We start from the raw sequence: 22,297 nt of genomic DNA on the forward strand, positions 1-22,297 counted from the left end.
GGAGGAGAATTTTCTGCTTGGAACTGATCTTCCCCACTGTGAGCTCCAGCAGGGAGAGGGTGGCTGGGTGTTCACTAAAGGTCCGAGCAGGCTGTGCTCCAGCAGGGAAGCAGATGTTGGGCACTGTAGCCTAGAGCAAATCAAGCCACCTTTTTTTCAATGTTTGGCCAACCTACTGCTGAAGATTAAAATCCTGTCTTGAAGAGAGATTGGTGAAAAGGGGGTTCTCCCCTCGCTGCCAGAAGAGTTCACACAGAAACATCAGCCATTGGGTAGTGGAAAGCAGGACCATGTATTGCAGGAGGAGGGTGGCTCGTGCCTTTGCTTCAGTCTCTCTGCAGTGCTCCTTGCCATGTAAAACCAAAGACAAGCACCTGATGTGCTGGACAGTATGGAAGAGGAAGGAGATGTCCTAGGTCCTCAGGAGCCAGTGGGGAGGAGGTAGCCCAGCAGAGCTGTGGGAATGAGCCATGGGCTCAGGAGGGAGTTGCTGAACCCCTGTGAGCATGAGCTCATTAAGGAAGTTGAAATTCTTCATAGGAACTTGTATTATGTTTTTGAGTGCTTGGCCAGTGCTGCAGCAAGGGTGAGACCAGAGTGAGAGTGCTGCCATTGGGCAAGAGGCAGGAATGTTTAAAATGCTGAGATGGACTCAAGAAGAAGGGTCTGAAAGAACCGCAGGACATTCCCAGACACTCAGGAGGATGCAGCTGACCATGTAAGTTGCTTTTCTTCTATAGAATTGTCTGTTCTGGTGTGGGCTGATCTAAGCTGGGTAAGCCATTAACTTCAAATGATGGGTTCCACTAGGTGATTTGTAAATGCTTTGCTATTTTAAAATGTTTTATTATTTTACCTTTAAGCAGCTTCTGTTTTAAAAAAACCTCATTTCATTGACTACAGAGTACCAAATTTCAGAACATATTTAGTGCTAAAATGTTTCTCATCCTGATGATTCCATAAATTACCTTTGAGGAAGATGTTACATAGCAGAAGAAACTAAAAAAGCAATTTCCATCAGAGCAAGGTGTCTGTGCAGAGTTTTTGGGTCACCCAGAAGCCATTTGACGTTAATAACACACTAAACAAGAGTTTATTTGCAGACTAACCACCATTTTGGTATTACTTTCTACAAAGACATGTAAATAGCACATGTAAATGAGAATATAAATATTACTACATAACTAACTTGTATTCATCCTTATTGCTTAAGCTAACCCCTCACATGCTGGGCACCTGCTGTGCTGGTACAGGCCTGCATGCAATTGCTGATGCTTCTGGATGTGCAAATGGAACTGCTGCACACAAGAACAACCAACACTGGTGCTTTAAGTTTAAAATGAAGTACAACTAAAAACTTTCAATTTTCTGAGCAGGGATTGAAATTGGTTCCTTAAAACTCTGGGCTGTTTAGGCTAATTGCTGTTAGATCTAAATTTCCTTAAAATTTTGTGTTTATGGCTCTGTCAGACTTCATTTTTCTATGAAGACCTTACATTTTTTCTAAAAATTTAAAAGTATTCCCTTTTTTTCAGTTTTTTTCAATGATGGCATTAACCTTACACCTAGAATGTGTAACATGACCTTATAAAAAGAACGTCAAAGTTGCTCTTTATTTTACTCAAAGAAAGAAAAACGTTGGGGTTGAGTCAAATCGAGCACTTTTCCCCTCAGAAGAAGAGATGATATTTGCTGCTGTTAATAATCTCATTACTGCACCATTATGTCACTGCATGTAACATCTCACCCAGCTTTCACTGGGTGCAATCATTACATGCCCACTATATTGAGTTCTGCCACAATCAATTAATCTGCTTCAGTGCTGTTGCACTGTTGGGGCTCAACTGTGTAAGCAAGCAGCTGGTGTTTGCCTGGTCTGCTGCATCACAAGGGGTGAAGAGGAGGTGGCTCTGTGGCTGCCAAGATTCCTACTGAAACATCCAGAGCCTAATCCAGAACCAGTTGAGGATAATATTTGGCATTTTGTTGATTTTGACAGGCAGACTAACATGGTTGCATGGGGGAGGGAAGGAGAATGTGTTTATATTTAATGGAATTAAATATATGCCTACATCAAGGTTGTCTTATGAGCTCTGCTAAGCCACGAATCACTGCAGAAGAGAGACTGGGACCCTGTAACACAGTTCCAGCTTTATTTTTGAGGGGAGGGAATTATGTCCTTCTATGGTTTAATAGTCTAATATTTCATACTAACCATTATGTTTTTATGTTTGCCTCACAAAGCAGTTCTTCTAATACTATGAATTCAGGCAGCAGGGTTTTGTGGAACTCTCCTGCCGTACTCCTAGGCAGCTTTCCTCATACCTGCATGATGAAGAAAAAGAAAGCTGTCAGGATGATTGTGTTCAAATTGTCATGTATCATGCAGCTTTTCAGCATTCTTCATATTTTGTGTTCATGAACACAGATAAACATGAGACTGTTTGAAGACCAAAGTAGCCCCAAGCCCTGATTTTTTTAATGAGCTATAGAATTACTATTCAGAGTTTTTTAGGAAGATAGTTAATACCTCATCCAGGGCAGAGTATTAAAATTGTGAAAATTCTTTGCGACAGGGAGAGTCAAGAATAGTTAATTTTCAAACCCAAGCAGCTGTAATAAGCTGGAGTGAAATATTGTTGGATTTTTTTTTAGTTAAGAACATTGGAAATTTTAATTTAGAGAAGTTAGTCTTAAGACTTGACCAAAAGGAAGTACCCAGGAAAGTCTAGGGAATATGCATGCAGTTAGTAAGATCACTTGTTACCTCTTGGCCTGAGCTTGTCAATCAGAGGAACAAAACTGTCAAGTACACTCCGAATTCGATACACTGAGTGTGAAAACAAACTTTTTTCAGGATGAGCCAGACAGCAACATAAAGCATAAAAAACAGAAACATGGCAAAAACCAAACACTGACCCTTGCAATATTAATGAACCCAAGGTTAAACACACACTTCCGCAAAAACATTAATAATGAAGTAGTGACAAAACTGACTGCTCAGAGAACCACCCACAACCTACCAAAATATTAGCACACAATTACAAAGGGTACTTCTGTTCCCAGTTGGGAAGCCAGAACTCTCTGCTAGGTGCAGCCTTCCTACAACATCTCTAGAGCTTGCCCAGCAACCCCATTTTAAAGCTGTCATCCAGGTTCTGCTGAGAGCTCTGCCTCAAGGTGTTCAGCTGCCTCAGTCTCAGGGGAATGAATGGCAGCCTGAGTGTGCAGCACCTTGCAGAGTGTATCTGGGAAGAACTGCCTTGCTGCTAAAACTGTATGTTGTCGTGGCAACTTATTGTCCAGCCATTGCTGCAGAAAGAGGTGACTCAGGGTCTTGTGATCCTTGAGAATGAAAAATGAGAACCTCTCTCTTCAGTGTCACTAATGCATGTTTGCCTGCAGCCCCACTGCATGGAAATGGGATGTTACATGACAGTTACATGAGGATTCACAGAATCTCAGCATGAGCAGTTTAATAGGACTCCTGTCATTTAATGATTCTGTGACCTTGTGTCCTTAGTGTGGATGCAGAGCTGCCTGCTGTATATAAACTTACCTAGGCCAAAGTATATCCCAGTGGTTTCCAAGGAAGCAAAGGTAATTAAACCAATTCCAAGAGAAATAGTCCAATCTGAGGAAATAAAATAAATGTTAGACTTTGTTTGTTTTTCTAGTGTGCAACCATTTATCCTTCTATTGAAGTCTTGACGTACCTTTGTAGTAGTAGAAGCAAATTAGTAAAGCTCCAATTGCAAAGCAAAGAATGACAAAATGAAAGAATTCATCTGAAATAGAGAGTGAAAATCAGGTCACATCTGCAGGCATGGCCCTCATGGATGCACCTTTAGGCACAGTGCATCGCTCAGCCAATAAAGTTTATTTCCGCATGAGATGTCTTGTACACTAGACTCAACTGCAAAAAATACATGCACACAAGTAAATTTTCATCCAGAGATCCTATTTGTGGACTAAGGTTCAAAAAAGTTGATATCAGTTGAATTTAAGAAACAATAATTAAAAAAATTACCATCCTTCCGTATGCCCATCCACCGAACAGGCCACTGAGGGAGGCGAGCGTCCTCCTTCTGAGATGCTGTGGAAAAGAAATATCATTTATTGGCATGGAAATCTGAAATTAAGGAGTTTAAAGTTAATTTCCCTTTTTGCCTCTGAAATAAATTCCCAGAGTAGAACATTTGTAAAACTTTGTTCAAAGAAGAGCTTTGTGAACCTCTCAGATCAAATTAGCAATTATAAAAACTCCCCAAAAAGAGCAGTTTGGAAGTTGTGGGTTTGGTTTTTTTAAAAAAGGCATAATCAGGTGGTTGCATTAACAATGCAGAATTGTTTTAGAGCACTCTGGGTCTTTTCTGTCTAGTCTGGGACGATCGCTAGTCTTAGTATTACAGCAGGGGAATAATGCAGCAGTAGAAGGGAGCTTCAGTTTGACTGTTAGGTACTGTGCAGTTCCAGCTACAGTGACACAACCATCTTCATCACCATATCAGTACCATCCATCTACTTAAGCCTGATGTTGAAGCATTTCTGCACCCCCCAAATTAAGAACTGTAGCTGACAATTACTCTTCTATAGACAGCTATACTGATGCAATAAAAGAGCAGCACAAGAACAAGCTCGATATTTTTAGAGGTTTAAACAGAGAGCATTTTGCTCTACACTAGTTGTGAGCAGAATTCTCACATTCTGTTCTTTCTCCAAGTCTACTGGCAAAGGTCAGACAGAGCTGACTATTGTACAGATTCCCAGTGATGTGTTCAAGGAAGTTTTTTCCCTTTTTTGTTTGCTGAGCACTCGAGAAGACCTCAAGGCTGTCTGCTGCACCAAAGCCTCTGGGGGTTGATTGATCCCAAGTTTTAGATGCTGATTTCACTTACTGGGCTGTGCAACCAGAAAACCACTGAGGATGTAAAAGCAGAGTACTGGAAATACACTCCAAATGAACCACAGACTCTTGCTATTGTGCTTTTGAACCATGATGCAACTAAACTTTTCCAAGAAATTCTGTCCTGGGTTACCTGATACTGGAGTCACATTTTTGAATTTTTTTATTCTTTGAGCGTTCTGGATTGTTCTGGTTTGGGGAAAAATTAATTTGTTTATTAATGTTAACATAGCATTGCGTTATTCAGAGTCCAGACATTCCTCAGTGCAGTGCTATGAATGATCTATAAATGCAGAATTTGTCAGAACATCCACTCATACTTGGCAAGGGTCTGTTGGATTACTCTGCTTCCTAAATGCAACAGTCCCACTGTAACTGTAATCATGGAATGACTCCCACAGTATCTCCTCTATTAAAGCATTACCATGCATTTTAATAACTATTCTCAAACTTATACTTTTTGATTAGGAAATATCTAGGTATCAAGGATCTGCTACAGCCATCATCACTAAGCAAACCTCAGTCCTGAAAGACAGCATCCACAAGAAATACTTTGGTTCTCTTGTTTGTATTTACCATCTGCAATTGAATCTTCTCTTCTGGTAATCTCTGAAAAGAAACACAGATTTATTACTTCTTATGGTAAAAAATACAGATATATTGTTTCCCACCATCATCAGTACTAGCAAGCACAAGTAATCACCTACTTAAAAGTGCCAGGAAGTTAAGGAAATCTAAAGGGCCCAAAACCAGGTAACAATAAAGTGACTATTCCCAGTGATCCCAGATTGTTTGAAATAGCTGGGCAGTAGAAGATCCATGGCCTCTGTGTTAATATTCAGTTGCCAGAACTGAAGCTGGAGCCAGGCAGAACTGCAGTCACAAGCACTGCATATGTGTACACCTAAACCTGCCCAGTGCAGTAGGCACCATGTCCTGCACTGGCTGAATATTTTCAGTCTCTGTCTGGCGTACTGAAGTAACATAGAACTGAAAAAACAAAGGCCAAATGCCACCTGGAAATGTACTGGACTCCACTTTCTGCACCTGGCACGGTGGGGAGAATGTTGTGTTACAATATATTCCTCTGCCCTGGTATTTCATGTAGCTTCTTTGTCCTCTCAAAAAGGACGGTCTGTCGGGCTGTTGGCCTCTCCTAACTCATGAATGTGGCCTTGGCCTGGAAGTGGTAGGGATAGGGTCAGGGCATTTTTCCATCTCCTGCTGCTGCTCAGCCGTCCCCAGTAGAAGGAAATTGGCCTTTAGACTGGCTAGCTGTGCAAGCCTCTCGTCTGGTTTCTCTGTTGTTCGTCATCTGGCTTTTACCTCACATCTGCTGGGGAATGCTCTGTGCAAAGAGAGGCAGGCATCCAGAGCTGAGTATAAGTCTGTGCAGAAACCAGGTTCCAGCTCCCTGCCAGTCTTGCATCCCAGTTCGGTAGGAGACAGAAGGCTGCAGGGACTGCTGAAAACTGTCCAGCTTTCTTAGGAAAAACTGAACAGTTGCCCAATAAAATTGTTGGATTTTGCCCTGAAAAGAATGACAGCTGCTACAAAAAAATGGGTTAATCTGTGACAACACCTTGTACAAATCAGCTATCAGCCAGTCACTGTGACAAGCTTGCAACAAAATGTCTGCACTGTGCCCAGGTCCAACACCAGGCTAATGAAACCAGTGGATTTACAGCCACTCAGCAGGGTACTTTTTAATATAGAAGCATGTGAGAAAGGAGAAACTGCAGTTAGTTTTCCTTCCATCAGGATGAAGTTATGTGGGAACACTTACCTGAATCTCTGTAGGGAACAACCTCAGCTGGTATGCCTAAAATATTACGCAAAGATGATGTAGATTAATACCCCTAATGAACATGCAGACCCTGCTGCCAGTCCCAGCCCATGCAGCTCCACTGCAATCAGTGTGGTTGTGTAATGATGACAAAGTGGATGATACCAGCTGACTCCTTAGAGGGCAGCTCTGCTCTGGGTTATGCCGTTTGAAAGTGGGAAACATGAACAGATTTTTAACTCTCCCCATATTCTACCTCACAATATCTGCAGTCAGGTAGAATCAGACTCCTGTGAGACAAATTAGATCTCCTCATGTCAGTTTAAATGAACTGCTCTTACATCTGGGCTGAGATCAGTTTAAGACATTAATTAAATGATTGAAGCCTTAACATTTTTACATCCATGGTTCTATACCATAAACTGATAGCTATTTCTGTGTGTTGACACCATGCATTTTCTTCACATGCATTGTACTTATTTTCCATTTTTCCTTTGGAAGTACAGGAAAAGCCTCAGAAACAAGATCCAAGGTACGGTCCTCACTAATGATCTCAGGGCTTACTGAAGGCCCTGCAAGTAGAGGCTCTGATAGGTATTTTTCAAACTTTGCTGCATTTCAATGGCAGCTGTGCAGGCCCAGGCAGCAGGGCTCCCACAACAGCAGATTTTGCTGTTGTCCTGGTTCAACTCCAAGCACAGGGCATGTCTGAGTGTTACTATTACTTATGTTTCATGTTGTAGGAAGTGCCCTTCTGACTGCTCCTTTTCCTAAGTCTACACGTTAATATACCTTTATTCAGAAGTCAAAATAAAGAATGCCATAAATTATCCTTTTTATGCTTTATATTGATTTCTCTAGTAAACAATACTGAAGCCACTTTGTCCTACCTCCAACTAATTGGCCTTCAGTCTTCTGTCTTCCTAAATCTTCCCCATCACTGTCTGGAGAGAGAAAATATTTTTCCATCAGATTTAAGAACAATGTGCCAGCAGTATCAGAAACAGCAGCACTATAGTTGTTTACTCATAATATAGTAATGGCTGTGGGATATGTAGGTGAAAATCAAGGCTTTGAAATGCAAGGATCATAATTAGCTGCTTTTGTCTCACAGCTCTATTCAAAGCTGGCTGAATTGGAGAAAAATAGCAAAATCTGAAGGTGGAATAATTAGTATAAAAGGGTTTAGGAGAAAGTACTTAAACACATACATCATCAGCACTGCTAATTAGCTAGAAAATTTTCTATCTAAACACAACTCATTTGATGTTAATCAGCTAGTGGCTGACAAGCCAATGTCAGCATTATCACTTGCACGTTGCCTGTCACTTCTTAGCCTCTCTACTTTTCCATGAATGAAATGGTCTGGTGGGAGCTGGAGTGAGTTTTGACACACTGTTGATATTTGCTAACAGGAAAATAAATGCTAGACAAGTACTATGGCATTGCCAGCCACTGCTCCACGCTGACTATTCCTTGCCTCCTGCTATAGCACATAGACCATAAATGCACTGAAGAGCATATAAGTTATGATCTTACATTTGGGAAGAAATGTTGCAGCAGATTTCTACATTTCTGAAACTTCCAACTTCCACAAGAGCAGGAGGCGGCCACTGTTTTGCTGATAACAAATTTAGAGGTACTGATTATTTTCTGTGTTCTCTCTTTTGCACAATTTCTTACTTTTTTCAGAGCTCTGCAGAACTGCTACTGAACTGCTGCAAGTCTGCTGTGTGAATCTCTTATGAACATGCAATCAGCCTGAAATATGTACCAGGGAAAAATAAAATAAATGTTTTTTACCTTGTGTATCTTCATCCATGGACTCATGGGATGAGTCTTCAGAATTGCTTTCAACTTGTGAAAGTGTGAGATTCCTTTCCAATCTCTTCAGGAGTTTAAGTTTTTCATCTGTTTTATATATAGAGAAAAAATATTAGAAACAAAAATTTACATTTTCTCTCTTTTACAATGACAGATTTCACAATGCTTTATTAAAGGGTTTTTTTACAAGAAATCAGACCCTTAGTTTTATTTCACCTGTGTTTTTACTACACAAGGAGCAGTACAAAGCATTACAAATGAAAAAATCACATACACTACTGTTCAGACTTTCTTCAGTGGTTGTGGTAGATGCCTGAAGTTTCACATTCTGACCTTTAATTTACCCATAATGCTACTCCTGTGAAAATTTCCACTCCCTGAAGCAACAGCAGCTGCAACTGAAAGATGCTTTAGCTGGAGAATGGCTGTTCTCGCTTCCCTGGCCTACTTCTCCCTTCTCCCCTGTGACTCCTGCGGGGCTCGCTGTTTCTGCCGCAGTGCCAGCACCCTCTTGTGGCATAAAAGCCTCAAAGCCAGCCAGGCCAAATCGCCCAGGAGGAGCAACCCGCGGGAATGCTGCTCCTGGGCCTGGCAGTGAAGTCCTCCTGGCTTCTGTGGTTGAAGTTGCAGCTTCGTAACAGCTTCTGTGCTGAGGGCTGGTGGGGCTGGTGGGTCTGTGCATCTCTTCATTATTAGTTGTAATTAAATGTTTGGACATATGCAGAGAGACATGATTCCCTCTGGCTGCTCACTGCAGAGAGCAGGAAGGAGGTTCCTTCTGTACTCTCGTACTCTGACAGATAACCAAAGCTGGGAAGCTGTCGAGGCTGGGAGGTCTCTCCCCTTCATTCACATGTCTGATCAAGGCAGAAGCAGGAACAGGGTCTCCTGAGGGTCTCCAGTTAAATTCAGGGTCAATTTAAGTGAGTGCAGCTCTGTGACCTACTGAAAACAATTAATGACTCTACAGACCCTGTGGAACTGCACTTAGTTTCTTACTGCACAACCAGGCAAACAAGTGCAGTGGAGTCTAATTTTCCCTTGTTGCCAGGTTCAGCACCCTGAGTGGCATCCTCTGCCCACTCCTTTTAGTTATTACTACATGTACTGCTACTGTCATTTGCAAAAATATTTTCAGTGGCTCAGCTTGGACTTCTTACCACAATGAGAGCTCAGAGAGGTCCAGGCTGGCTGGGTCCATGCAAAAAAGTGTTCTGTGTGACATTAATCCAACTAGACAGGAAAAACTGGGGCACCACTTAAAGTCAGAGACATTTCTTTAGCATCATCAGCCCAGGACATCCTCAACAGGCAAGTTTTTTTCCAAGCATATATCAGAGTTTTCAAAGTGGTGTCAAGTCTCACTGGCACTGCAGTAATTTTAACAAAATAGCTGATGGGCAGCCAGGTGGGACTCACCCTTTCCCTTGGAGCTGGGCAGCTGCCTGTATCCAGATAGATTGGTTGTCTTCAGCAAGAGGTAAAGAACAGCCACTGCCCTGACTCCTTTCTTCTTTATGGTTTTCAGGCAGGTTGCACAGCCTCCAGGCAGGACACTGCAGCTGTTGAGGAGCTGAAAGGAAGGTAAGTAAACAGCAAATAGTCCTCCCAATAAAATGTAGCCTGTAAAAACATACCCTACTATACAAATTAATGTTTCTCAACCCTTCTGTGGGAAATGTAATTCCCTGCCCCTACTATACAAGGGGGAAATCAGGTACAAAGAGTAATGCTAAGATGGGAAGAGAAATGTAAACTCCATTCAGGAACTCAGAGCAGTCACTTGGGAAAAAACCATGGTGTGTAATAGTAAACTATTTAAAGAGCTGGAGATATATAGTTATAGGGCCTGAAAATGGACATGCAATCTCTGTGGTATCTTATAGAAAAATGTCACCAACAACAGTCCTGCCCAGAAAACAGTGAACTGAACTGATCCTGAGGAATTTATACAAATCCACTTATTTTTTTCACATGGAGAACAACGTAGTAAAAAGCAGGAGGCTGTCTTATTTAAGTGCCCTTTTACAGCATTCAGCACGTTTTAGACATGGTTTATCATAGCACATAACTGGACTGTTTTTCTCTCCCCAAAGTATCTGTATAACAATGTCTTACAAAGGATGCATGCTTCTTCGGTAACTTACATTGTTCTTTTCTTCGGTATTCAGGATAGGTGGGTCAGTGGTGGCTAAACATTTCACAAGTGATTCCCAGAAGGACTGGTTCATTTTCTCATGATGCTCCAAGTAATTGGCATCAGCAGTAAAAACCCTCTGGAAAACATCTGGCAAGAAAAACAAGCAAATCACTGTGCAAGCTGCAGAGGTGAGCTGCATGACAGTGTTCCTGTGGTGCTTGGTGTAGGTAGGTGTGGTGACACAGACATCAGACTCCGCAGCATATGAGTGTGTAGGAGAGAATAGTGCTGCGTTGTATAAAGCAACTCAGTCTGCCAGAAATCAGCAGAAAAATGTCAATAGCCCAAATTACTAGTGTCTCTCTGATGCCAGTCTCAGTTAGAGAAGCAGGGAAGTATTCCCAGCTGTATAACAGGTGCTTAGTCTGACCATACTATTTTACAGATAAGCACAAAGACACAAAGGGCTGGAAACCAAGGTATTGAGATAGCTCACTAGGCACTTAATGCACAGAAAAATCTACTTCATCCCTCTAAATTCCCACAAGCACATGCCCGAGGCCTGGTGAGAAGCCTGTGGAAGAGCTGGGAACTGACTGCTGGTCTCCCTTTTACAAGCAAGGAGATGGATGGAGTCTGTTTTCAGAGGAAATACATTTTAATTGACTCATTACCTCTCTAGCAAACACTATTGTGTGGTGTGAACGAACAGAAGCTTTGACCTTTAGTGCTATGCTTACCTTGTTGTTCTTCAGTTAGATCTGGGAATGGGACATTAAGGTTCTCCATTGCTGTGCCTGTTAGAAATGGGAGAAAAACCGATTTAGAAACAGATCAGTATGACCTTCCCTATTGTTCTGCCTTACACTTGATTTTCTGCAAATGTAGCATCTATCTTCAGGCACTTGAGTTTCGAAATCACTTCTCTGTTGCAATGGGGGTTTCACATCATGATTCATTTACACTCCTGGGACCCAGTCTTGACTCCTCTGAGTGAGTCTTGCTGGGCTGGCCTCTGGTTATTAAGAAAGAACAAAACTCTGATCATCATGAGTACAACCAAAAGAAGTCTGACTTAATCATGCACATTGTTGTCTTTTTTACAGCTACCAAGGTGTCTAATTAACTATTTACCACTGATGTGAGTAACTTAATAGGCCCTGTTCCATTCACAAAACAGAACGATTATTCTGTACCTTTGACATTCTTATACTTTAAATGTACCAACTGGGGAGAACAGTAGAAATAGTTCATAGGAGAGCCCCACAAGGTTTGGAATCCTTGTCTCACAGAAGACTTTGAGACTTGAATGTCTATTCTTCCCAAGATGTCATGATAAGGAAATATCCACATGTTTCTGAATGAAAAAATTGTGTCAATCCCAGATTTCTTATGCTATTTGCCACAGAAACATAACAATCTGACATCCCCAAAAAACAGTGTTTCCTTTTGTTTTGGTAAACTTGCCCCAGAAATGTTGTTTTGAGGCTCCATGCTGATGATGCATTTTTGGTGGGGGTTGTGGTTCTGAATGGTTGCCTCTGCTCCTGCAGTCCTGGCACCCTGCACTGACTGCATCTCTCCCCATGCAGCATTTCCACTGAAACACCACTGTTTTGAGAGACTGCAGAAGATTTTTTGGAGAAGTGCAGTTTGCACTATGCTGGGCACAACAGGAAAGCAGCTTATACACCCACAGGTTTTCTTACAATATGACTTTTGGGTCCATTCAACAAAAGACTTTCAATCAAGCAGTTTGCAAACTGAGTACTTCCTTTACATTTTCCAGGTGGAAACCTGTTTCTTTTCCTAAAGGCAGTTTCAGCTCTCTAGAGACCATCATAATCAGTCCAAAGAGATACTCTAATACAAAATCCAAACCAGATTCAGTTAATACCTTCAGAAGGAGAGTATAACACACAAGCAAAACCACCTTCATTCTGGAAACAGAACACCTTTTTAGTGTGTCAGTTCTCAGAGAGAGGAAATTAGATGGGAACAGACTCCAAAGTAGCTGCAAAACCCATCCCTCCTTTGGAACCAGGGTAAAGGTCCCATGTTTTTGGTATGTAGGTGATTCTAGGGACTTTCTCTTTTCCTAGGCTGCAAGTGTTCTTCAAGTGATGAGGTCCTTAGTTTGAAATTTTTTTTAGCCACTGGTTTACTGTTTGAGAAAATTACATAACCTCTTTAATCACTTTTAGAGGCTAAGCCCAGATAACTGCTTGCTTACCTCTTAGATGCGTTGTGAGAAAAAAATAGTTTAATAATTTAAGAGCACTTTGAAATTATTCCTGATGATGAACCTATGGAAGACATCTATGATGGTAGGTAATACATTGTATTAACCACCTGATATACCTAGAAACTGGTGAGTTTTTTGAACAAACAAGTTTTGACCTCTCTGGGTTAGACTGCTGTAAGTTTTCACTTCTCCCACAAACCTTGCCTAACTTACAGGCTTTGCTGATGCTGTGTGATAGCCATGGGAGACTGTGAGCATCAGACAGGGAATGCAGGAAACACATCTGTCCTTGCTGCCTGGGTAAGCAACAGCTGATGTTGAAAGTCAGAACCCAGCACACCACACCCTGGATAAACTTGTTCTCAGCCGCACGGTAACAAACACGGTTTCTGTGCAGTTACGTAGCTCCAGCTTTCAGCCTTTTTCAGTATATCACACCTTCCTATTTACTCAGCTTCAACCTTGCAACAGGGTTTGCTTTTATAAGTTAAATCCTTTAGACCTCATTGTGGACTGCACAGTTGAAATACCAGGCCTAAAGGAACAGAACTACTTTAAATACAAACACTTATTTTCAAACTGATTAACTCCATTAATATATTTATAAATATCCAGATTTTTCTACTGAGTGAAATTCAGGAGGTTTTCTTTGGGTCTCCTAATACCTAGTGAAGGCCACTTTCACTGGCACATTCAAGGCACTATTGCTGTTCCTGTGACATGAACCTGTGGCAGCAGTTGCCTCACACCAGCTTTGCACCATCCCAAAGACAAAAGTGAGCAGGTAGGCAGTAGCAGACCTGTCCCCCACCCGCAAAGAATGAGCAGATAAAACACTGAAGTCCAAGGAGATGCTGTCAGTCTCATTTGCTATCTCCGATTTACCTTAAAACTGTTCACTTGCTAGCCCAGATGACCAGGCCACTCAGCTGTACCAACCACAGAAACATAATTGCATAACCATAAGTGCGTACACTTTTGCATCCTGCTCTGATAAGACCTGGATGCCACATGAGGATGCAGGCACAGCCAACTTCTTAGCCCATCTCCCTTTCCATACCTCCTGCACAACTAACCCCAGTCACTCACCAAGCTTTACATAACTAAGGAAGTTGGATTCCTAGCTTCTGACAGACTATGGACAATTAATTCCCCTGTGGCTCTTTTGGAAAGAAAATCAGATCTAAACAAAGGATAAGTACAAGCATTTAATTACTGTATGTTTTAAAAGCAATTTAGTTGATTATACATCACAATGAGAGAAGGATAATGATATACAGGCATTTCAGCCTGGCCATGAGCTCATTGGGGAATGACATCAACAACAGACCTCATCTTGCTTTCCCCAGAATAAATCAGCACTTAATTGCAGTGAGGTCTTTTGAACACATTAGAATAAAATTTGCGTGCAGTCAGATTTCTCTTAACTGTTTAGAAAGCGACACTAATAACTGCCACACAGAACAACTTTCTGTTTAGCTGCTGAAATACATGAGTGAAATTGTTCCATGGGCTAGCAAAAAATGTAAGTAAAATAAGGGTTTGTTCAGATTTTACTTCAAGACAAAAAACAGACAATCCTAAACCTTTTTTCCTTTGAAACTACTTTTAACTTTCATTTTAAATTACATGCTGACACCGAATCTTTCTAAATTTTCTTTTAAAAATAAACTTTAAGCCTCTCCTTGCCCTTCTCTCAAACCAAACCAAAACCAAAATCCAAACCCAACAAAACCAAACCAACTTCATAAAGCACACCTGCAAGTCTCAGGTTGGCCCTAGCAGTTGGTTTCATAGGAGGATGTCCTGGAGAGCTGTGGTGAAATCTGATCTATGCTGACTCAGTTTGAAACCCTTCCTACTCTAGTCTCCTCAGGCAATACCCCCACTGAGATAATTCTATTTGTCTGCTTACCTTCCGCTTGCCAAATATAGTTGAAATGTGACTGAGAAATAGCAAAACTCAAAAACTTTTCACTCATTATGGCATCCTTGAACACAGGCACATGGAGAGGCCCCACAAGTGCATGTCACCGTGGGGAAGGCAGCTCCCTGGGGCTCAGTGTGACTGTCCCCAGCAGCAAGGAGCAGGCACAGCCTCTGCTCTTTGCCGCAGCACCAGAGCTTCCTTCCTCTCCTGGCTCTCACAGCAAGCCCAGACACAGTGGATGTGTTGCTGCCAGCCCTACGGCCACAACCTGGGGTAGTTTGCTGCCTGTTTTCCAGCCATGCTGGTGAAATTACAGCAGTTACATACACCATTTGAAATTACCTGGTTTGTATTTCTCCTCATGTGCTGTGTACTCCTCCGTGTAGTTGCTGGAAAGGTCTGAGGGGAAGAAAATTAGCTCATCAGAAACCAGAAAAGCTCATATTTATCGTCTGCGTAAACAAAGGCAAACAAATCTTCCTCTGTGTAGCAGTTGCTATGAGGATTTTATAGAAAATATTAAAAGATAGGTAAGTCCAGTCAGGAAGACACAGAGGTTACAAGGAAGTCCTGTGCTTCACCGCCACAGCACCACAACCCCTCATACAGCATCGTGATCCCTCAGGGAAAAATCACCAACCCAGCCGTGTTCCAAGAGCCAGGACACAAGCCCGAAGCACCCCTGGTCTGTCTCCAGAGGCTTCTGAGCTGCTCCCTGGTGCATACCTGCAGGGCTGTGCAGTGGGCTGGGATCCTGAGCCGGGCGTGGGCAGCGATGGCGGGCGGGTGTCGGGGCCGCGCTGACCTCACGTGCCTGCCCTGACTCACAGCCAGAGCAGCAGCTCCACAGCATCCGGCAGCCACCCTTGTGCTCCAGGCAGGGCAGGAGCAGCCCCATGTTTTCTGTCCATGAGCTCCTGGGAAGGCAGCAGGAGCCGATCCCACCAGTGTCAGCGAGAGGAGCTGGACAACCTCTGACCTGTCTCAGGCACTGATGGGCCTTGGCGGCCCTGCCTGTGGCTGCTCCAGCACAGCCCCTGCTCAGGTGTGTTCTCTGCCCTTTTGCAGCAAACCTTTCTGGTTTGCTATCTGTGCCTCTTATTAAGGGCTTCTTGAGTCCTGATAATAGCAAATACCAGAGAACAGGATGGACAGTCCTGAAAGATAAATGTCCTTCAGATCTTTGTGTTGTTCACAGGCAATTTCGCACATGCTGGCAGCTGCTTGCATGTCCTCATGGCCTGGCTGTGCAGCACCCATGTACTCTGGCTTTTCTGTATAGGCTGTTGCACACTCTTGAGCACCCAAGAGTACCAACTTACTTTAATTACAGGTTTAATGCACTGTCTTCTGGCAGGAGCAAGAGACACAAACTGTTTCTTGTAATCCTCACTGGCTCTCTTAGAATAACCCTAAACAAAGCATCCCTCTGTTTGTCTTTGCTTGTCCTGTATCGCTAGTGAGCTCATCAGTGCCCTCCTCCAAGTTCTTCTCATCCACCTCTGATGTATGTAACTCCTTCAGCACAACATTAAACTGAAGCCAGCCCAGAGCTGTTTTCTGTTCAGGGGCTCCTTCACTAGCAGACAATGGTTTCTGACCCAGCCAGCCTTCAGTAGAAAGCAACCAGAGTAGGAAAGGGGGAGAACAAGACCTCTCCTGTATATGACAGCAGAAAATGCAAGTGCACATCAGCACCTGAAATCCACCAGCTACACCGAAACAAACTTTTTCACCTTGTTTTCCACTGTAGCTGCCTCTGGGTAGATAATTAACTAATCAATAAAGCCTTAGGCCAGTTCTTGCCTTTGGCCCCTAGAACTCTCACCTAAAGAAGTCTGAGCAACTTCTAGGCCTGCTCAACCTTCCAGTTGCTGGACTAACACAATTTTGCCTTCGGCTCCATTTCAGTTGTGTTACATTCTGGTGTTTAAGAGTTCCTTTTCTCTTAGCAAGCATTGCCTCTGTGCAAGCATGATGTTTGGTCACTTGCAAATGTGGCTGAAGAGCAATAGCTGGTGTCACAGGAGACTGGCAGGGACATTTCAATAACACAGCGTGTGTATCGATTATACAAGGTCATGCTGGGTCATCTGTCAAATTAAGCCATTTCACCCTGGTGCAGTTGGTGCCAGAGGAGAAAGCGTGCAGAGCAGGTTGTGTACTCCGTTCTCCTCTTTTTCATGTACTGATGCTTCTGGAGAGACTGGGACACAAAGTAATTCATATTTCCTGTAATAGGAGTGCATTCATTTTCTTCTTTTCGTTGTTTGTTTTTTGGGTGGATTGGGATTTGGGGGGGGGAGTTGGATGGGTTTTTTTAAGCAGGCTTTTTCACTAGAATTCTACAAATGCCTATTCAAGTGCCTTGTCTCATTACCCTGATGTATTTAATTACATTTAACACTTCAAGCAGCTACTACACTGCATCTGCTGCTGGGACAATGTTACCTAATGAGTTAGAATGCTTTATCATGTATTACGGGTCTTTATTTTGCCTTTATTTGGGAACTGTCCTCTGACAGGGTTAAGAGAATGGTGGGTATGCTTTGTATGCTGGGAAACTTGCTTCCAGGGGAGGTTTAGAGGCATGAGACACATGCTGAGCAGCTCTTATGCTTGACACTAATTGAGTACAGTATGTGTGTAGCTTTGTCACACAGGCAGGTTGCATGAGAAATGTAAAAATAGTCCTAAATGATTGTAGGAGAGGCCCAGTGATGGTACATATTCAGAGTAATAACTGCTCATTTAGTCATCACATTTCTGATGGATTAAACACTCCCATGACACCTCTTGCCCTACCCTTTCATCCAAAGGGTTGGTTCAATTAGTCTTTTCTGTGACTTTACTTAGTTGTTACTTTTTTCCTTTAAATAAAGTGTGCTTAAACAATTGTCACTGTGAAGTACAAGCAACTGAGGGAGGATTATTCTTCACCGTCAGCTGCACTTTGCAGGTTACAACTAGTTTACAGGTACCATTCTGGTTTTAAACTCTGAACAATTTTGAGGGAGAACAGAAAAGCAACAAGCATTAAGTACAACCCACTCCCCTGACCCTCCAGACTATCACTGAACTAATTACAACCTTTTATGCTGGGAAATCATGAGAAAGCAGCTGTTTGCCTTTGGCTGAGCTGAAAGGAATTTTGAGGTTCAGCCCTGAAAGTTTTTGCAGAACCATATGGGAGAGTGGATCACTCTGTACCTGAGACCTCTTGGAGATTTTTTTTCATTCTGTAGGTTTCTGTGGAATTACTGTGGCACAAGGGGCAACTCTCAGTTTCCAGCTGGGCTCCTGAAGCTGCAGTGAGGCACCTGCGGAGAGAGGAGGCTGCTGAGGCCCTCAGCTGCAGATGGGACAGAGCAGGCAAGGCTCACCACCACAGGCTGAGCTGCTGGTGTACCTTGGCTGAGGTGGACATCTGCACCCCATGGTATCACCAAGCAGGGGGATTCCTCCAGGCAGGTTCACTGCTAAGGAGCAGGCACCAGTGCCCATCTCGCTTTCTAGGGGCATCTCTTTCCCTGCTCCTTCCCCTCCTTACCTTGCTTAGCTTTTGCCTGTCACTCCTGGTCAAGCAGGGCCAGTTGGAGCCAACACTGGCTCCAGTCAGAGCAGGATGCCAAGAAGGCAGCCCAGGAATTAAGAGTCAAATTAAAGCATCTGACAGCAGCAGAAACCTCAGCAGAGGTTTTTGCCAACCACTACTTGCCACAGCAACCTGGCTAGAAATGCTTCCGTGGCTATGAGCCCTCAACATTGTTTTCTCCTCCTGCCTCATTGGTTGCTTCTGCACCTGACTAAACACAGTGACTTAAGGAGGAGGGGGCAATGGTGACAAGTTTCTGCCCGGCACAGCAGGTTTGTCTCCTCCATGACTACCTCACCTTCCCTGGTGCCCTTGTGCAATAGGTATGACGCTCTGCAAGTGGAACCAAACCAGGATGATGGTTCATCTAGACTGGAGGTGTCATATGGTTAACCTAGCCTACACCCTCTGAGTCAAAATCACTTCCATAGAGAAAAAACGATGGGCCATTGTCATAGGAGACTCCCTTCTGAAGGGAACAGAAGGCCCAATAGGCAGACCAGCCTCTTCTTCCACTTTTCAGGGAAGTCTTCTGCCTCCCTGGGGCTTGGATTAAGGGGATGGGGAGGGAGAAAAGGGCTTTTGCACAGGAGTTAGCAGGGCTCAATTGAAAGAGCTTTAAACTAGATTTGAAAGGAGAAAGGGATAAAACCAAGCTCACTAGAGATGTGCCTGAGACATGCCATTGCCTGCACACCAATGCTTATGGGATGGTTTTTCTGGATGGATCAACACATGGTGCCTCAGGGCTTTCTTACTGGGAGAGCTCTCAAACACAGAAAAGCACTGGATAAAAACATCCACACCTCTCAGGGAGAAGAGCCCACTGGCCTGTGAAAGGCTGCACCAGCACTACCCTGTGCTCACTAAGCAGCAGCCCTGAAATGCAGGGCCACCAGGATGAGGATAACAAGGAGGAGGTGGTGGACAGGGGCCATGGCCATGGTTTGGGGTATTCCCAAACCTCAGAACTGTTAACACAAACAAGGGCTGTGGGATTGCTCCAAGAACTCCATACGGTCTGGCTGCCTGTCATGGAGGCAGCAAGCACTAAAAGCCCCCTATTCTCCCTTTGAGAGTGCAGACCTTTCTCAACCTACAGATATGGCTCAGGCTCTAATGAAACTGCTCCTTTTTGGCACCTTCATAAAAAGGCTTCAGAACAAGCTGCTCTCCAGTTCAGGCCCTGGGAAAAGGTCTCATAGTCACCAAAAGTTTTCAAATACCAGTAACCAGAGCTGCAAGGGTGCCTGAGCACCCAGCTCTCAGGACAAGAATAAAGCATGCTTTGAGGACACAGAGCCCATTGTAACCTCTTGCTACATTATTAACTCTACTATGGGGAGAACAGTGCTACTAACATGGCACGTAAGTCATTATCACCCAACTTAGGACACAAGAATCCACTCCAGAAAAGTTTAATGTGGGTTCCTGGGGCATCATATCCAAAAAAGACACAGTACAAGAAAAAAAGGCAAGCAGAATTCCCCAGTCTTTGAAACAATCCAAATTCTTCAAATATATCAAAGCTCCATCTACTACAAGGCTGCACACCACAGCAGCTGCTGGAAGAGGCCATATCATACCAGAGGACCAGAATACCTCTCTGCCTCCAAGAGATGGCCTGGAATGGTGCTGTTGCGGCACCCAAACCAGAAACCCTGGTCTTGCAGAGCACTATCTCTCATCATGCAGCACCAGCCCCACACAAAAGCACAATGATCCAAGGCTGCTCCACTACACTGAAAGCTCCGCACTGTTGGTACAGAACATTTATTTCCCCTGGGACTATGCACTAGAAGCAGCCAAGCCTCCTAGATGTGCAGCCCAAACTGACAATAAAGCATAACTGGCTAGGTGAGCTGAGGAAAAGACTGGAGGAACACTTAGCCAAACAATGAAAAACACAGAGGATCCTGCGGAGAACAAAACTGTGAGCCTGTGGGAGGACCTGCTTTGAGGAGCAACCAGCTGATGTCAGACCTGCCAGGCTCAAAAACATGAAGAAAATTAAGTGCCCAGTAAACACTGCAGACATCACATTGCCATAATCTCAAAAAGAGCTTCCACTTAAGAGAATACCAAGACATTTAAACCTGTTGGGAAACAAGGACCTTTACTGATACCAACTCCATGGACTCCCCAACAAACGCTAAATACAAATAGTAAATTTGCAACTGGAGATGCCCACTGAAAAACTGAGATAAACAGACAAGTGGTGGGAAGAGAGATTTCCTTCTCCTTACTGCTTGCCTTCCTAGAGAGGATAAGCACCTCTTCCTAGGCACCAGCAAAGGGAACTCTCCTGTGGCATATGCACCATGATAGGCAAGTCTGCTGTCCACACCTAGCCCTGACAGTGTGCACATGTACAGGCTGAGACACCCTCCAAAGCACTAGGATCACTAGATTTCTTGCTGTGACCCCAGCAGGAGTACAAAGCACCTTGAAGGTTGAGCCAGGCTGGTCAGATGTCTCCTAGGGCTAACAGCAGCCAGGCCTGCAGCCCTTGGAGTTTGTTCCCTCCCATTACAGCCCCCATGTGTGAGGAGAAAGGCGGGCCTGAACCCCGTGGGCCAGGCCGATGAAGGGCCTGTTCTGGACATCCAAGACGGTGGCAGGGAGACAGGCAGCCCGTGGCCCGGCCACAGGCAGGCAGGCAGAGAGCAGGCAGGGCAGGAGCACAGCGGTTTATTGGCAACACAAGCGGCGGTGGCAGGTCCCGAGCAGGGCGCGGGGCGGCGGTGCTTCGGCGGGGCGGGGGGCCCGGGGCCGCCCCCGGCCTATGTCAGCGTCTCGCCCTTGGTGACCTGCCGGGAAGAGGAAACGCCTCAGCCAAGGCTCCGGGCCAGGGCCGAGCCTCCCCGCCCCCGCCCCGCTGCTCACCCGGGCCTCGATGTACTCGATCCTGCGCTCGAGCGCCGTCAGCTTCTCGTTCAAGGTGGCCAACCGGGACCGGCACGACATGTCTGCGGGGAGGCGGCAGTGAGAGACCGCGGACGGTGCCCCCGCCCGCCGCCACCACCCACCCCCCGCCGCCACCCCGGTGCCCTCACCGAAGGAGTTGAGGAAGTCCGCGATCTTTTTGATGGAGCTGGTGATCACTTCGATGTACTCGCGGTTGGCCCAGTCCTGGTGGATCTCCCGCTGCACCGGGTCCTCCTGCACCGACATGGCCGCCGCCGCCGCCCCGCCGCGCCTGCGCGAGCTCACGCAACACCCCCCCCCCCCACCCCCACCCCCTCCCCGGTCTGCGCCTGCGCCGTCGGTGTCGCCTCAACGCCCCCCCCCCCCCCAGTTCCCGCCGCCGCTCGGGATCTCAGGGCTCCGCGCCGGGGGAGCCCGGCCCCGCCGCAGCCTCCTCGGCGCTGTCCTCCGTGCCGCTGCCGCTCGGCTCCTGCGGGGGACGCCACCGTCAGGGCCGAAGCTGCCCCCAGCTTCCCCCCCCCCCCCCCCCACCTCCTTTGCTTTACAGCACCAGTCCCAGCAGGGAAGTAAGTACCTCGGCAGCGCTGTCAGCGGAGCCCTCCTCATCCGAGTCCTTCTCTTCAGAAGCTTGAGTCATAATTTCTTCTCCCTAAGTTGAAGGCAAAAGACCTGTACTGAGCGTTTGTGAACCAGCCAGAGCATGCTGGAAGAAAGCAGCGTTTTGTCACCATCTTAAATAAAAAGCTTTTGAGTATAAAAGCAGGTTGTTTCAACTGTTCTGCTTTGACAGTGAAAGATGAGGAAAATGGCCAGAATTGGCTTCTCTTAAAGCCACACACAGGAGCCTGCATTAAGAAGACTTCTCCAAGTGACCTTTAGCTCTTCTCTTCTCCACATGTAGGGTCTGGCCACAGAGCAGAGGAAGGACCCCCATACCATTAAT

The 22,297-nt window shown here is 44.8% G+C and overlaps 3 protein-coding genes across 14 annotated transcripts in view; all 3 read right to left on the reverse strand.

Annotated features, from left to right (window-relative positions):
* Positions 1–21,002, reverse strand: part of TMEM40 (transmembrane protein 40) — a 43,177-nt gene extending 22,175 nt beyond the window's left edge. For 3 of the 11 annotated variants that reach the window (XR_007890326.1, XR_007890327.1, XR_007890328.1), the window contains exons 1-14: positions 15,558–21,002; positions 15,174–15,230; positions 11,397–11,453; positions 10,664–10,803; positions 9,936–10,089; positions 8,496–8,603; positions 7,583–7,636; positions 6,693–6,728; positions 5,483–5,515; positions 4,031–4,096; positions 3,717–3,788; positions 3,560–3,634; positions 2,768–2,830; positions 2,216–2,325 (exon numbers count right to left, since the gene is read on the reverse strand). Coding sequence is in view for 7 of the 11 variants with exons in the window: in XM_051627349.1 (XP_051483309.1) it covers positions 2,306–2,325; positions 2,768–2,830; positions 3,560–3,634; positions 3,717–3,788; positions 4,031–4,096; positions 5,483–5,515; positions 6,693–6,728; positions 7,583–7,636; positions 8,496–8,603; positions 9,936–10,089; positions 10,664–10,803; positions 11,397–11,453; positions 15,174–15,230; positions 15,558–15,729 (1,107 nt within the window). In the remaining 4 variants the exon portion in view is untranslated. The other 8 variants (XM_051627349.1, XM_051627348.1, XM_051627351.1 and 5 more) reach the window with 8 other exon arrangements.
* A 99-nt stretch (positions 21,003–21,101) lies between these two features.
* Positions 21,102–21,639, reverse strand: BRK1 (BRICK1 subunit of SCAR/WAVE actin nucleating complex). The gene is made up of 3 exons (XM_051627359.1): positions 21,483–21,639; positions 21,313–21,395; positions 21,102–21,236 (listed from the first exon to the last, which is right to left on the reverse strand). The coding sequence occupies exons 1-3, from the start codon at positions 21,598–21,600 to the stop codon at positions 21,210–21,212; spliced, it is 228 nt and encodes a 75-aa protein (XP_051483319.1). The 5' UTR covers positions 21,601–21,639; the 3' UTR covers positions 21,102–21,209.
* Positions 21,640–21,735: 96 nt separating this feature from the next.
* The window catches only part of FANCD2 (FA complementation group D2), a 38,135-nt gene continuing 37,573 nt past the window's right edge, over positions 21,736–22,297 (reverse strand). For both annotated transcript variants that reach the window (XM_051627342.1, XM_051627341.1), the window contains 2 exons: positions 21,929–22,003; positions 21,736–21,823 (listed from right to left, as the gene is read on the reverse strand). In XM_051627342.1, coding sequence (XP_051483302.1) covers positions 21,746–21,823; positions 21,929–22,003 — 153 coding nt within the window. In that variant the 3' untranslated portion in view covers positions 21,736–21,745. The remainder of the gene's footprint in view (positions 21,824–21,928; positions 22,004–22,297) is intronic.

This window comes from Apus apus, chromosome 9, assembly GCF_020740795.1.
Source record: "Apus apus isolate bApuApu2 chromosome 9, bApuApu2.pri.cur, whole genome shotgun sequence".
NCBI lineage: Eukaryota > Metazoa > Chordata > Aves > Apodiformes > Apodidae > Apus > Apus apus.